The sequence below is a fragment of the Natator depressus genome, chromosome 9 (assembly GCF_965152275.1).
Source record: "Natator depressus isolate rNatDep1 chromosome 9, rNatDep2.hap1, whole genome shotgun sequence".
In the NCBI taxonomy this organism is placed as follows: Eukaryota; Metazoa; Chordata; order Testudines; family Cheloniidae; genus Natator; species Natator depressus.
This window is the reverse complement of record NC_134242.1, coordinates 55,701,990-55,718,402: the sequence shown is the minus strand read 5'-3', so window position 1 is coordinate 55,718,402 and position 16,413 is coordinate 55,701,990. Positions and strand designations below refer to the sequence as shown.

At 45.8% G+C, this 16,413-nt stretch overlaps 1 protein-coding gene across 4 annotated transcripts in view; it reads right to left on the bottom strand.

The window, feature by feature from the left end:
• Nucleotides 1-3,466: 3,466 nt before the first annotated feature.
• Nucleotides 3,467-16,413, bottom strand: part of ILKAP (ILK associated serine/threonine phosphatase) — a 55,330-nt gene continuing 42,383 nt past the window's right edge. For all 4 annotated transcript variants that reach the window (XM_074964248.1, XM_074964246.1, XM_074964247.1 and 1 more), the window contains exons 11-13: nucleotides 9,734-9,853; nucleotides 4,258-4,339; nucleotides 3,467-3,717 (exon numbers count right to left, since the gene is read on the bottom strand). In XM_074964248.1, the coding sequence (XP_074820349.1) occupies nucleotides 3,577-3,717; nucleotides 4,258-4,339; nucleotides 9,734-9,853 (343 nt within the window). In that variant the 3' untranslated portion in view covers nucleotides 3,467-3,576. The remainder of the gene's footprint in view (nucleotides 3,718-4,257; nucleotides 4,340-9,733; nucleotides 9,854-16,413) is intronic.

Here is a 16,413-nt window from a genome sequence, read left to right as displayed (position 1 = left end):
TGAAGCTTATTTTACATGGACAAATTATAACATGGCTGACTTCTAAAGCCAGATCAACTTTTATAAAGAAACCCCTCCCCACCCCATCAAGCATGAATGCTTAGGAAAAGGTGATTTGAAGAAGCCTTCACCCATAGACTAGCTCTTTGGCAGTTTTTTTCTGTTCAGTTTTTCAGCAGGCCAAAGCCAGATTATGTATATAGCTCTAGCTTTCTTATAGCTTATCAGTTAAGGTTTGCTAGCAGCAGGCACTGGTACTTGGAAGTTAATTTTCAATGCAGAGCAGTGTCCTGATAAGGCAGCAGACTAGTTAGAACGTGAATTGCTATCCAATGATTTTCCACTTCCTAAGAACAGTGTACTCACACCACCACCCCATTCTCTGCCCATGGCAGAGAGCCCAGTCAATGGTTGGTGGAGATACGCACCGTTACGCCTGGCTTTGGTCCCGATAGGCAGTCTAACTCTGATTAACACAGTGGGACTACATGCATAAATAAGGGCTGAAGGAATAGGCCCTAAATTAATAACAAAGGCAGGGAAAGAAAAAGATGCAGTCTCATTTCTTAGTACCATGTACTTAATTCCTGAGCTCCTGCCGAAACTTCAGTGAGATATCCTAGAAGTGCACTCAGCTCCACCTTCATGATAGCAGGACAAGGGGCTCAACTCTCTCTGAATTTTATTTTTGCTACCAAGAAAGCTTTTCCAGTCCTGCTGGAGGAACTGCTTTCACAGCAAACTCTTTCAGGAAACAAAGTTAACTCGGACTAGAGCATTTGCTGTGGGCAGCACTTTCACAAAATCTTTCAGGAAAAAGCTACATAAGCTGTCCTTTACATAAAATACTAGCACTCTCTACAAATCAGCTCTTATAATTCACTGGTTAGAAAACTATAAGTACCTCTCTACTGCAAAAGAAGACCAGCAGCATGGCTGCAGCTGGCCCAGGTCTAAGGCTGTGGTGCTAAAAATTGCAGTGAAGACACTAAGGTTCAGGCTGAGCCTCAACATCTATGCAGCAATTTTTAGCCCCAGACAGCCCAAGTCAAGTGACCAGGGCTCTGAGTCTCAGTGCTGCGGGTGTTTCATTGCAGTGTAGCCATACCCTAACAGTTGTCTTAGAAAAGCTTTACAAGTCTGTCATTTGGGGCCCTGGTAACATACAAAGTAGGACATAAGCCCCAAGTTCAAAAATTAGGTGCAGCCAGTTCAGCTTTTTATGGTATGTAGCAACTTACACACCAAATTCCTGCAGTCTTTACTGTAGCTGAACTCCCACTGAAGTCGCAAAGAATTCAAGCCTGAAAGGCCTTCTCTTTGCTAGGAAAAGAAGTTGTGTTCTTACTATGTGGTAAAATCCTAGTGAACACAGACCATGTTGTAGCTTTCACACAAATCAGCAGACCAAGGCAAACGTCAGGGTTTCTCATGGCAGGTCAAGGTAAGATCAGAGGGACACTCCCAAGGTTTACTATTTCACACAAGTTAACTGCCTTGTCTTCATTAGGATTTTACTACATTAGTTAACACAAGGGAAAAATACCGCTTTTCTTGTAATGAAGAGGCATCCAAAAAGGACAGCAGGTGTTTACTCTTAGGCATTGATCCTGCAAGGTGAGCAGTCCCCTGGGAAGTCTGTGGGAGTAGGGGACATGGTGCAACTTGCAGAGCCAATCTGCTAGCAAGCATGACAAACAGCTGAAGAACCAGAAGAGTCCCTTAATTGCTTAAATCTACTTGTGTCCTTAAAATAAACCCAGCCTATTGCTATTTAGTGAAGGAAGAGAAAACTCAGCATGCCCTCTGAGGGGTAACACTGCACAGCAGCAGAATGTTCAAAATGGACTTCTGTTCAGGATGTCATCATAATGGGTTGCTATTCTTCACAGCAAAACACTAAAGCAAGTGTTGAAACATTAAATAAAAAGTGTAGACGAAGACAGCTAAACTGTCTTGGGTGTTCTCTCAGTAAGTTGCTCACCTAGACCACCCTACTCTGGGAACGTCAGCAGGCCTCCCATCTTTGACTACAATAAAGCTAAGGTTAGCCTTGATCCTCCAAAAGCAGATTGCAATTTGTCTCCAAGCTACAGCTATTGCGAAACTCCTACTTTCCAGGTTAAAGAGCCCTGTATGGTTTTTTCTCTCCCTGCAGTATAGATAAATGTATGGTATAAAGCATTTTATGGAAATATTTATTGGATGGTATTGTAATATGGAATATACTTATGCAACTGGCTTGAGTTGTGCTAAGAGATGCCCCATCCACTCCTGTCTGATGGCAGTCACACTCCCAGCTGGCATTAATGTAATGGCATTAATGTAATGGCATTAATGTACAGGCATCTCCCACCTGCCACAACCCCACTTATTTTGATAAGCTGAGACAAATGGGGGCAGGGAAAGGAGGAGTAGGAGCAGGCTCAGTTTTTGTTCTGAGGACTGTTACCAGTGACGTTATTTTTCCTCTCATTTGTGACTTTCTTCCCCCTCCCCCCCGACATTAATTTCAAAGCCCCTAAATAATTTCATCCTCTGCCTGTTCATGTCACTACACAATTACCAGAAGCAAGCCTAAACCTGCTCTTTAGTTTCTGACAGTAGATTTGCTAGCACCCAGGATTTCTCTTCATTTCTTTAAAAGAGTAAATGGCTTTTGAGGAAGTGCCTCCACTGTTTTTGCTCTATTTCACACCAGACCTGGGCTTGACAAGCATTTTGTACAAAGGCTGAATTTCAGAATTGTAGACCAGATGCATCCGTCAACCTTCTTCTTTATATTACATAACCATGCTTAATAACACAGATACCATTCTCAGCTAGTCTAAATACAATGAAGTCACTGCTCCAGAGTGGTAGACTAGCCCTTTGTGAATGGTGGAAACTGATGCAATTTAATCCTTGCTTCTGCAGGTAGAGTAAAAGCTACTCAGAATCACCATTTTATAGGGGAATGGGTGAAAAGGGGAGCATGAGAATACGACTGTAGTTTTCAAACTGAGTTATTCAACATCAGCAGCTACTTCATGGTTTTTATCCAGTTTTGATCTTGCCTTTGGCTGCAATTACTGTTAAAAGCCTCAAGACAATTGTTCTTTTCCCTACAGATTTTGTCCATTTCTATTTGGCAGTCTCCTCCCACTCCTCCCCTCACAGCTGTGTTTAACTGGCTCAAAATTACAATAATAAAAAGGCATGTTCTTGCAAATACAGTTCCAATACCTATGGTAAAGAATTGTGATTTGCTTAGACTTTCATTAGGCAGTTGAAACTGAATGATGAATTTCCACATGAAGCCCCAACAGTGGTAGCAGGAAATGCAATCTGTCCTGTACAGAAATTCATTTATAAAATATGACAAACAAAAAAATGAACTAAAACAATTAGAAAAAGAAGTTTATTTACAATGAAGAGCATCCAGGGAGGAGACCCATGCCCCCTCCCCCCCAGATTAATTCTCTCTCTCTCTCTCTCTCTCTCTCTCTCTCTCTCACACACACACACACACAAACTTTGTTGTTGCATTTAAATCCATCACATGCAGCTTGGGACTGCATCCCTGCATGTTTTTCTTCAGTGCTCGATCCGGACCACCACTACAGTGACATTATCCGCAGAACCTCGCTGCACTGCTTTGTTGGCCAGCCTGTTACAGGCTGCTTCATATCGAGCATCAGCTGCTAATTTCCCTTCTCGTGTTTGGATATTCTTGTCCTGTTGAAACAGGAAGTTGACCATACTACTCACACAAACCTGTTCTGCTGAGCATAAACATTTCACACTGCTCTGCATTCATGCGGACTACAGTTTTATGCTGCATAATCCAATCACAAGTTCACGTGGGCAACACTAAACAGGCTCCTGTTCTTCAGGATTCTGTTTCTTCCAGCTCTAGGAAAAAGCCCAGATTGCTCATACATGGAATTTAATAATGTGCAAGGAAAGCTCTCTCATACTGGCTAAGGAGCAACTCTCCTTCATACTGGGGCTGGGAGACAATAAAATGGTGATGGTCCCATGAAGCACAGATGGGTTAAACAGGACAAATAATGGCAATAAGCAATCATTTGAGAATGGGGCAATCCTACAGTATTTTAGAATAGCTCTCATCAATAACCTGCCAGAACACACTGGCTCCACCTAAAAGTGTATTTTTCTTCTATGCTCTCCTCTTCCCAGCATGCTAGTATTTCACACCTTCTGCACTGATGAGACTGCACATGCAAGTCCACCCTAGAGCTGCCTTCTCCTCACCTCCAGGCAGGACATGATGAAGTTCACAGCTTCTTCTGGTGAGAAGACCTTGAAGAGGCCATCACAGGCCAGCATAATGAACCTGAAAGAGAATCAATGCTAGGCAATACGTAGGGTCCTATCAAATTCGTGGCCATGAAATACGCATCAGGGACCATGAAATCTGGTCCCCCCCCCCCGTGAAATCTGTTTTTTTGTGTGCTTTTACCCTACACTATACAGATTTCACAGGGGAGACCAGTTTTTCTCATATTAGGGGTCCTGACCCAAAAGGGAGTTGCCAGGGGGCCCCACAATATTGCCATCCTCACTTCTGCGTTGCCTTCAGAGCTGGGCGCCCCCCCCCAGCAGCAGTGCAGAAGTAAGGCTGGCAATACCATGCCATGACACCCTTAATTCTGCGTTACTGCCTTCAGAGCTGGGTGGCCGAAGAGTGGCGGAGGCTGACAGAGGGTCCAGCTTTGCAGGCAGCAGTGCAGAAGTAAGGGTGGAAATACCATACCGTGCCATCCTTACTTCTGCCCTGCTGGTGGTGGTGGTGCTGCCTTCAGAGCTGGGCTCCCAGCCAGCGGCCACCGCTCTCCAGCTACACAGCTCTGAAGACAGCGCTGCTGCCAGCAGCAGCGCAGAAGTAAGGGTAGCAGTACTGCAACCCCCCACTACAACTCCTTTTTGGGTCAGGACTCCTACAATTATAATACCATGAAATTTCAGATTTAAATATCTGAAATCATGAAATTTATGATTTTTGAAATCCTATGACCGTGAAATTGACAAAAATGGACTGTGAATTTAGTAGAGCCCTAGCAATATGGGTAGGCCCTTCCACCCTCCAACTACAAAATCCCCAATTTATTTTACTAGATGCCCTCTGTTAGAATCATTGAGGAAGACTTTCCAAAATGGGTGATTGGAAACTGATGCAATTTAATCCTTGCTTCTGCAGGTAGAGTAAAAGCGACTCAGAATCACCACTTTATAGAGGAATGGGTGAAAAGGGGAGCATGAGAATACGACTGTAGTTTTCAAACTACAGCACTGCTATCAGCACTGCCCCCAGAGGGTATCCTCCTTACATATTGCCTACACACAAACTAGAGAACTTGCTAAAAGTGTAATAAAGATGGAGTAGCAGAGTTCCTATGTCAGGACATATGATGGGGCTCTACAAACAATGAATACAATGACTTGTTATGCAAAGTCACTGTGTGCTGCCCATATACAGTTATTTCTGTTCCTGCAGGAACTCACTCTTCCCTTGAAAGTTCTGTTCTTCCATCTCTCTCCCCTGAGAAGTTGATAAAAGCAAGGGAATATAAGGGGTATCAGTTGGGCTGGTGCCCCAGTACAACCACCAGGGCATCCCACATTACAGCATCTAGTGTCTCAAAGGTCCCACAAGCACCCTTAATTCAGGCATTTCCTAACTTGACTCTGATGTCTTTCCCCAGCCAGAATTAGTCCCCTTTCCCACCCTGACTCATCAGGTATTTCCTCCGATTTCCCCTCCCGTCTCCATACCATAGTTTCCCAGTCAGTCCCCTCTCCTTGTTCCATTCTACTGCCCATCCTTTCCAGCTCAGGTCCCCTCTGCATTTAAATAAGGCACTTTCCTCCTCCATGCTGCCTGGAACTAGCAGGGGGGAGCACTGAGCACAAGAGTCCCCTGGTCTCCATTTTGGCTCCCAACTCTGACCCCAGCATGACCCCCAGCAGCAGAGTGAAAATTGCAAGGGAAGTCTGCTCTAGCCCCAGAATGGAGTATGCCTAGTGCAGACACAATCTTTGGAGATTTTAGCTGTGATGTTTTAGTAAATGTTTGCTGAGCATGTGTGATCGATGATTTTTCAAAGACTTATATCATCTTGGCTGAATTTGAGCACAATTTCATAGGGATGGCAAAAAGTACATCCCCTCTACCAAATATCAAGTCACTGCTCCAGAGTATGGGCGTGCTAGCAGTTCAAGAGAATATCTGCCCGAATTTTTAACAAGCAAAATATAATGTATTTTTCTCTAGCCTCATTCTGTTATGTCTGAAATGTTCAAGAAGGAGTGCTAGGAAGAGAGAGCCTCCACCTAACGAAGAGAGGGAAGAGCATCTTCACAAGCAGGCTGGCGAACGTAGTGAGGAGGGCTTTAAACTAGGTTCACCAGGGGAAGGAGACCAAAGCCCTGAGGTAAGTGGAATACCAGGAGGAAGCACGAGCAGGAGAGCGCAAGAGGGGAGGACTCCTGCCTCATACTGAGAAAGCAGGATGATCAGTGAGTTATCTTAAGTGCCTATACACAAATGCAAGAAGCCTGGGAAACGAGCAGGGAGAACTGGAAGTCCTGGCACGGTCAAGGAATTATGATTTGACTGGAATCACAGAGACTTGGTGGGATAACTCACATGACTGGAGTACTGTCATGGATGGATATAAACTGTTCAGGAAGGACAGGCAGGGCAGAAAAGGTGGGGGAGTTGCATTGTATGTAAGAGAGCAGTATGACTGCTCAGAGCTCCAGTCTGAAACTGCAGAAAAACCTGAGAGTCTCTGGATTAAGTTTAGAAGTGGGAGTCTGCTATAGACCACCAGACCAGGGGGATGAGGTGGACGAGGCTTTCTTCAGGCAACTAACAGAAGTTACTAGATCACAGGCCCTGGTTCTCATGGGGGACTTCAGTCACCCCGGTATCTGCTGGAAGAGCAATACAGCAGTGCACAGACAATCCAGGAAGTTTTTGGAAAGTGTATGGGACAATTTCCTGGTGCAAGTACTGGAGGAACCAACTAGGGGCAGAGCTCTTCTTGACCTGCTGCTCACAAACTGGGAGGAATTAGTAGGGGAAAGCAGAAGTGGATGGGAACCTGGGAGGCAGTGACCATGATTTGGTCACGTTCAGGATCCTGACAAAAGGAAGAAAGGAGAGCAGCAGAATACGGACCCTTGACTTCAGAAAAGCAGACTGACTCCCTCAGGGAACTGATGGGCAGGATCCTCTGGAAGAATGACATGAGGAGGAAAGGAGTCCAGGAGAGCTGGCTGTATTTTAAAGAATCCTTATTAAGGTTGCAGGAACAAACCATCCCGATGTGTAGAAAGAATAGTAAATATGGCAGGCGACCAGCCTGGCTTAACAGTGAAATCCTTGTTGATCTTAAAACACAAAAAAGAAGCTTACAAGAAGTGGAAGATTGGACAAATGATCAAGGAGAAGTATAAAAATATTGCTCAGGCATGCAGGAGTGAAATCAGGAAGGCCAAATCACACTTGGAGTTGCAGCTAGCAAGGGATTTAAGAGTAACAAGAAGGGTTTCTTCAGGTATGTTAGCAACAAGAAGGTGGTCAATGAAAGTGTGGGCCCCTTACTGAATGGGGGAAGCAACCTAGTGACAGAGGATGTGGAAAAAGCTAATGTACTCAATTTTTTTGCATTTGTCTTCAAGAACAAGGTCAGCTCCCAGACTACTGCACTGGGCAGCACAGTATGGGAAGGAGGTGACCAACCCTCTGTGGAGAAAGAAGTGGTTCAGGACTATTTAGAAAAGCTGGATGAGCACAAGCCCATGCAGCCGGATGCACTGCATCTGAGGATGCTAAAGGAGCTGGCGAATGTGACTGAAGAGCCATTGGCCATTTTCTTTGAAAACTCATGGTGATCGGGGGAGGTCCCGGACGACTGGAAAAAGGCTAATGTAGTGCCCATCTTTAAAAAAGGGGAGGAAGAGGATCCGGGGAACTACAAGCCAGTCAGCCTCACCTCAGTCCCTGGAAAAATCATGGAGCAGGTCCTCAAGGACTCAATTCTGAAGCACTTAGAGGAGAGGAAAGTGATCAGGAAGAGTCAGCATGGATTCACCAAGGGCAAGTCATGCCTGACTAAGCTAACTGCCTTTTATGAAAAGATAACTGGCTCTGTGGATGAGGGGAAAGCAGTGGACGTGTTATTCCTTGACTTTAGCAAAGCTTTTGATACAGTCTCCCACAGTATTCTTGCCAGTAAGTTAAAGAAGTATGGGCTGAATGAATGGACTATAAGGTGGATAGAAAGCTGGCTAGATTGTCGGGCTCAACGGGTAGTGATCAATGGCTCCATGTCTAGTTGGCAGCCGGTATCAAGCGGAGTGCCCCAAGGGTCGGTCCTGGGGCCGGTTTTGTTCAATATCTTAATTAATGATCTGGAGGATGGCGTGCATTGCACCCTCAGCAAGTTTGCAGGTGACACTAAACTGGGAGGAGTGGTAGATACACTGGAGGGTAGGGATAGGATAGAGAGGGACCTAGACAAATTAGAGGATTGGGCCAACAAAAATCTGATGAGGGTCAACAAGGACAAGTGCAGAGTCCTGCACTTAGGATGGAAGAATCCTATGCATTGCTACAGACTAGGGACCGAGTGGCTAGGCAGCAGTTCTGTAGAAAAGGACCTAGGGGTTACGGTGGAGAAGAAGCTGAGTCAACAGTGTGCCCTTGTTGCCAAGGCGCTAATGGCATTTTGGGCTGTATAAGTAGGAGCATTGCCAGCACATTGAGAGACGTGATCATTCCCCTCTATTCGGCATTAGTAAGGCCTCATCTGGAGTACTGTTTTGGGCCCCACACTACAAGAAGGATGTGGAAAAATTGGAAAGAGTCTATCAAAAATGATTAGGGGACTGGAGCACATGACTTATGGGAGGCTGAGCAAACTGGGATTATTTAGTCTGCAGAAGAGAAGAATGAGGGGGATTTGATAGCTGCTTTCAACTACCTGAAAGGGGGTTCCAAAAATGATGGATTTAGACTGTTCTGAGTGGTACCAGATAACAGAAGGAGGAGTAATGTTGCAGTGGGGGAGGTTTAGGTTGGATATTAGGAAAAACTTTTTCACTAGGAGGGTGAAGTACTGGAATGGGTTACCTAAGAAGGTGGTGGAATCTCCTTCTTAGAGGTTAAGGTAAGGCTTGACAAAGCCCTGGCTGGGATGATTTAGTTGGGGATTGGTCCTGCTTTGAGAAGGGGGCTGGACTAGATAACCTCCTGAGGGCCCTTCCAACCCTGATATTCTATGATTCCAAGATAGTTAAGCCTGAGGCATGCACCCAGCATTCAACATTTCAGTCCAAATGGTAAGAATTTGGCAAATTTACAAGCAAATGAAAACAGGGTCTTAAAAGCAGGAATTTTCAGGCAACCTTAATAATAGGAGGTATCAGCCCTGCCTATAATACCGCATTTGAATTACTGTAGATGGTAAGCTGTTTAGTGCAGTGGTTTAGTCCGTCTGTAGTTCTGTAATTGCTACATATGCTTACAGAGCTCCACACATGATGAACCCTTCCAATTAACTCTCCATCAAAAAACAAAACTTAAGAAAAGAGCCATCACAGTGATGAGAATAAGGAGACTCTGGTGACCTGACTTGAGAAGATTCTGCATTATGAACTGCTAAACAGAAATGGCAATGAACACATACCTTGCTTTACCCTCTACTTGGACATGCTTTACCTGTCATTGTGTGTGAGTTGGCAGCGTTTGATATCCGGCACAGAAATGACACCACTGCGCTTGTACTGTCCATCCCCAATGGAGCGGGAAACCTCCAGCACACCCAGCACTCGCCCGTCTCTGAATGATGGAAAGGAAGCCCAGTTGGGACAAAATAATTCAGCAGGACATCAGCTTTCCCAACACTGCACACATCCCTTCCTTTCTCGCTGGAAGACTGACTGCACATTCTCAAGCAGACGCTTAGGGGGGAAATGCAGAGGAGCTATTCTTGATGGTCTACTCTTTAGACACTGTGGGTAAAACCCTGCCCTCACTTAAGTCAGGAGGAGTTTTGCCGTTGCCTAAAAATAGGTTGGATTTCATCCCATGTCTCCTATATCTTAGGTCATAGAATTCAGGGTGAGCAAACTCTGCACAGAAACTTCAACAATGACAGAAGATAGGGAGAGACTGAAAGAAACCATCAGTAGGATTAACCATTTTATTTTCTTTGGAGTTGTCCTAAACTGAGAGGCATTCAACCTAATAGGGCAGGAAAATATAATTCAAAAGCATAAGAACTGAGCACAGCATGTGTAACCAGGGCTTGTTGAAGTCAGTGTTAACAAAACCCCCACCTTGAGTTCAAAAAGGAGAGGCTACACATAGGAGATATTTTTGACAAAAGATAGTGAGCATCATAGTGCATTTAAGTACAGCAAAGAATGATACTCTGTCAACAACCATGAGGATTAAGAATGGACCACAAGCAATTTGCTAATGAAAGTGAGTTTCCGTTACAAACTCAGTAGAGGATTATAATTTTTTTTATGGAAAAACCATTGTACTGGGGGAGGCAAGAGTACAGAGTGGGATCATCATATGTAGTATTATACTAAGACAGAAAAAATGAAGCACCTGGACCTGGCTATTTTTTCACCAATTAACCTGCTCTTGACCTTGATAATGTGTCAAATTATTGACTTGTCTCTAATCTTCTGTTTTAGTTAAGAGTGGGAAAGTTGTGACATATTCCCTGTAGCTGGATGCCTCTGACCTCCTTGACCCCTCACAGTCTGGGTTCTACTGTGGTTATTGCTCTGACCAATGATCTCCTCTTCTCAATCAGAGATAACTAGAGCTATCTGCTGCCTTTGATACCACTGATCATAAGATCTGGCTGACTCACCTGAAGATCAAAGGTGTAGATGGGGCTACTTTTTGGAGGCTTCATTCTTTTCCTCTCACAGAAAATACTGCTTTAAAAATATTAGTGCATCAGTAAAACAGTGGGGTGGACAAGCTTTCTAGTGCTGTTCTGTTGTTCCTCAGCCACTGGCCATCCTTGTTACTAAGCTGAGTCCTAAACAATGGATCCTAATCTAAATGGCTGTTTAGCTTTCAATTTTTGTTTACTGTTAATTGCTTCTGGTTATAAAAGAGGGCTCTACTTCCCCTGCTCTCATCCTCAACCCCGATCCCTTCGGCCTGTTAAGAGGACAAGGAAAGAAAGCTAGTTTATTGGGATGGTGAAAATGAGCGTCCAGAGAGGAAAAATGGTTACCTACCTTTTGTAGCCGTTGTTCGAGATGTGTTGCGCATGTTCATTCCACTCTAGGTGTGTGCGCGCCCACGTGCACAGTTGTCAGACATTTTTGCCTAAGTGGTATCCATAAGGCCAGCTGTGGTGCCCTCTGGAGTGCCACGCTCAAGTGCCAGTATATGAGGCTCTGCCGGCCCTACGCCCTCTCAGTTCCTTCTTGCTGGCAGCTCCAACAGAGGGACAGGAGAGCAGGTAGTGGAATGGACATAAGCAACACATGTTGAAGAACAACAATTGCAAAAAGTAGATAACCATTTTTTCCCTCTGAGTGCTTGCTCATTTCGATTCCATTCTAGGTGACTCACAAGCAGTATCCTTGGAGGTGGGCTCAGAGTTCACAGTTGCGCGGCTTATAGCACTGCTCTACTGAAGCCAACATCATCCCAGGCTTGCAGGGTAAGTGTGTAACGGGACATGAACAAGTGGATGGATGACCAGGCAGCAGCCCTGCAGATATCTTGGGATTGGCACCCGAGCCAGGGAGGCCTCCACCGAGGCTTATGCCCTGGTTGAGTGGGCAGTTATAATCGTCAGTGGGGGCACTTTCGCCTGTTCATAGCAAAAACGAATGCAGGTGGTGATCCATAATGAAATTCTCTGGGTGGACACAAGAAGGCCCTTCCATCCTGTCTGCCACCAAGACGAATATTTGCACTGACTTATGGAATGGATTAGTCCTTTCTGTGTAAACCAAGGGTTCTCAAACTGGGGGTTGGGACCCCTCAAGGGGTCACAAGGTTATTACATGGGGGGGTCGCGAGCTGTCAGTCTCCACCCCAAACACCAGTTTGCCTCCACCATTTATAATGGTGTTAAATGTATAAAATGATTGATAAGGGGTGTCGCACTCAGAGGCTTGCTTTGTGAAAGGGGTCACCAGTACAAAAGTTTGAGAATCTCTGGTGTAAACAGTTACAACCCCCCTGACATCCAGAGAGTATAATCTATGCTCATATGACATACACTTACCAGTCTTCTTTCCAAAACCTCATATGTCCTGGCTGGTGTGAAACTGTTAAACTACTTTGTGCAGGAAAGTTGGGTGTAGCTGCAGCGGAACCTTGTCCTTGTAGAACACCTTATAGGGCGGCTCCGAGGTAAGCACCCTAATCTCAGAGACCCTACAGGCTGATGTTATTGCCATGAGGAATGAGACCTTCCATGAAAGCAGAAGAAGGGAACAGGAAGGAAGCCAATGGCTCGAAAGGGGGGCCCTTGAGCCTTGACAGTATGAGATTCAGGTCCTGAGGAGGGACAGGATCATGGACCTGCGGATAGAGCCACTCCAGACCTTTTAGAAACTGGACCGTCATGTTGTGAGCAAAGACTGACCTGCCCCGGAATGGAGGGTGGAAGGCCAAAATAGAGGCTAAGTGGACCTTGATCGATGAAAGAGACAGGCCCTGTAGCTTGAGAGTAGAAGATAGTCCAGGATCGACTGCAGTGAGGCCTGTTTTGGCCGAAGACCTTGGTCCGAGGCCCAACACGTGAACTGTTTCCATTTGGCTAGGTAGGTAGCCCTGGTGGAGGGTTTCCTGCTCCCCAACAGTACCTGTTGGACTCGGTCCGAGCACTCCCGCTCCTCTGCATTCAACCATGCAGCAGCCAAGCCATAAGGTGCAGCGTGGCCAGGTTCAGGTGCAGAAGTCTGCTGTGGTTCTGGGACAGCAGGTCTAGCCAGAGTGGCAGCTGCAGCAGAGCAACCACCGAGATGTCCAGCACTGTGCTAAACCAGTACTGGCGAGGCCAAGCCCTCACCTTGTCCTGCTTGATCTTCATGAGGACTCTGTCGATTAAAGACACTGGTAGGAAGGTGTACATTAGGGCCCCCAATCACAGGAGCAAGAAGGCATCATACAGGGAGCCTCTGTCGATCCCCCAAATTAAGCAGAATACGTGGCACTTCCTGTTCTATCTGGACGTGAACAAGTCCACTCAGGGAGTTCCCCACCTCTGGAAGATCATGCTGACCACCTCCAGGTGGAGTGACCACTCGTGGAGAGATGAGAGGGTCCTGTTGAGGGGATCTGCCAACACGTTCCTGGCCCCGGGAGGTGCACTGTCGCAAGATGGATAGCATGCTGCACACAGAAGTCCCACAGCCAGAGAACTTTTTGGCAAAGGGCTGACGACCTGGCTCCGCCTTGCTTGTTGATATAAAACATTGTGGCGGTGTTGATCATCAGGATCTGGACTACCTTTCCCCTCAAATGAGGCAGGAAAGCCTGGCTGGCCAAGCGAATTGCTCTGAGCTTTCTGATGTTTATGTGGAGGGAGAGATCATCTTGTGACCAATGACCTTGCGTGCGGAGATCAGCCAGGTGGGCTCCCCACCCCAGGTCTAAGGCATCAGAAACCAGGGTCAGCGACGGGGACATAAATGGAACTCCCTCCAACACGAATCCAGGGCCCAATCACCATTCCAGGGATGACCATATGTGGTCTGCTACCCTGACCACGCAGTCTAGATTGTGCCTCTTGGGGATGCAGACTGATGCCAGCCATGCTTGCAGGGGTCTGAGATGGAGCTGGGCATGACGTACCACGTAGAGTACAGGCTGCCATGTGGCCTAATAACCTTAGGCAACTGTAAGCGGTGGTGAGCGGGTAGGCCCTCACATGCGAGATCAGGTCTGTCATGGCTCAGAAACGGGCCTCTGGGAGGAAGCCCCTTGCCCGCATGGAGTTGAGGACCGCCCTCACTATGAATTCTGTTTGTTGCGCCAGTATTAGGGTTGATTTCTTTTAGTTTATTAACAGGCCCAGATCGTGACATGTGGAATGTACCTGATCTCGGCCCAAAGTCCAGAGTTTGGTCAAGAGATCAGAGGCCTAGCAATAGCTAAGAGAAAGCAGAATAACCAAAGATAACCTTGCTTTTGCTAAGATATGCCTGGTCAGCAAAACGCCAGATGTTGGGGGCAATAATTGTGTCTTATTCAAAGTTGCAAATAGAACAAAGAAGCCCTGTTTCTGTTGTGTTAGTTTCTTCTGTAGGGAGATGTTCTTCCCACACATCCAACCTTGAGTTTATGAAAGGTTCAAGCATGTCAGTATAAGATATGGCCTCCTCCCACCTCCCTTTCCCAGGGACCAATGCCTACCTTAAAACACAGATGAACAACTTAAAAGACAATCTTTATTGCCATATACTTTCACTGTTTCTTTGCTTTTACCCCCAGATATGTATCTGTTGGACAATCAAAGGAGCTGCGTCATTCCTATGGACCCCAACTCAGAATTCATCATATATATTTTATACTAATACATTAAAGTACTAATTAAATGTTAATTTGTGAAATTGAGACCATAGGCAAAGACATTATGTAACCTTTGACCATTGGCTACTGTGCTATCACGTCTTGCAGCTAAACCTATCTGAGGGTGTGGGACTGCCTACCCCGTTACTTTCCCCCCGCCCATGGAAAATCCATATATTCCATTGTAATCAACTGATTGACAGTGTCTCTGAGCCTAACATATGAGGTGACACTCAGTCAGCGCTGTATGTAATAAACTCCTGTGCTTGACCTCTACACGGTGTGGATTTATGTCCTTCAGTTTGGGGGCTTGTCTGGGATACAGGCTTGTGAGCTGATTGAGGATCTGAGACCGAAATCCAAAAAAGGAGGTGAGTATGTTTACTTTACCACCTCATCAGGCCAGGGACAGAAGTCTCTCATCCCCTTTCAGACACATTTTGTTTCCACTTTTTTAAATTTAAGTGTGAAGGAACTGAGATATGTGTAGTCCAAGCAGAGGGGTTAAAGAAGGGTACCAGTTGGGAGGGGAGACGTGTGCAAGAAGGTCATGTACTGTTTATATTAAGCAGGTGTTACGGGGGACTTGGATAAAACACCAGCAAGCGATTGGCCATGAGTTAAGCCCAGGACTGGCTGGGTACGCAAGCGGTAGGCAGTGCAAACTGATGGTCCCATTTCCTCATTGCAAGTAACATTGCAAGTCCCAGGGGAGTGCCCCCCCACATGTGACGTACATGCTTTCGAATAGCACAAAATCTCCAACCAATAAGGCCGGCAACTGTGTGTAACTTAAGACCGCGTGGTATTCAAAAAGGGGGGAGACGTCCTCAAACTGTCAAGCTATGGAGATTGAGACTGCAGTTTTTCAGGAAAAAAGGGGGAAACGTAAATCCCCATCAAGGCTGACAGGCTGTAGAGATTGAGACTACGGCATTTGGAGGGGGGGAAATGTAAGTTCCAAACAAGGTCAGCAGCCGGGGTGACTAAAAACCCCTGGCATCAAAAGGAGAGGCGATAATCAGCCCTCGAGAGTATTTGCAATATAAACATGTCAAAACTTGGCAGACAGCAGCTAAAAAAACCAAACTACTTGGCAGCCGGACCAGAGGCGGATCTGGTTACTTGGTGAAATAACCAGAAAAGTGACAAAACAGACAAGGCAGTAATAGTGTTATTGGATATACTCAACCTACAAGAAAGAAAAAAATGCAATTTTAAAATCTGAGAACCAAGCTCTGAAAGATAAGAGCTTATGCTTTAAAAATATGTAATTGTCCGGAGATTGGAAAAGATCCCAGAGCAAACGAATTACATTCACCATGCCTGGGACATGCCTCCAGATTGGGAGGGGGAGAGCACACTCCCGGCATTTGTCAGCCAGCTGCACCACCGATTAACTATCTGTGGGAAAACTCAGCAGCACAAAGCAAAGGGGAGGAATCTGAACCCCCTCCATACATTTCTTCGTGTGAAAGGCCAAATTTAAGCACTCACAGAGATAATAAAGGAGCACCACAAGGATTAATTGCCAGAGGGGAGCAAGTACAGCGTATGGCTCTAATCAAAACACAATTAAGGAGGTTCAGAAATGTTAATGTGGAGGGTGAACCAGTAAGGGGACTCAGGACAGAAACAACTGAAATCTATTGTCCCTTCACCCTCCAGGAAAAACAGGCGTTACTGTCTGATGTACCTGAACTCAGACATGATAACAAGAATACTGAGTTCTGGGACAAGCTTGATGGCCTGGCTGAAATACATGGCCCCCATAGGAAGGACGTTCACATCCTGGTCAAGTGTAAATGCCCCAGGGATGTGTGGGACAACTTAGA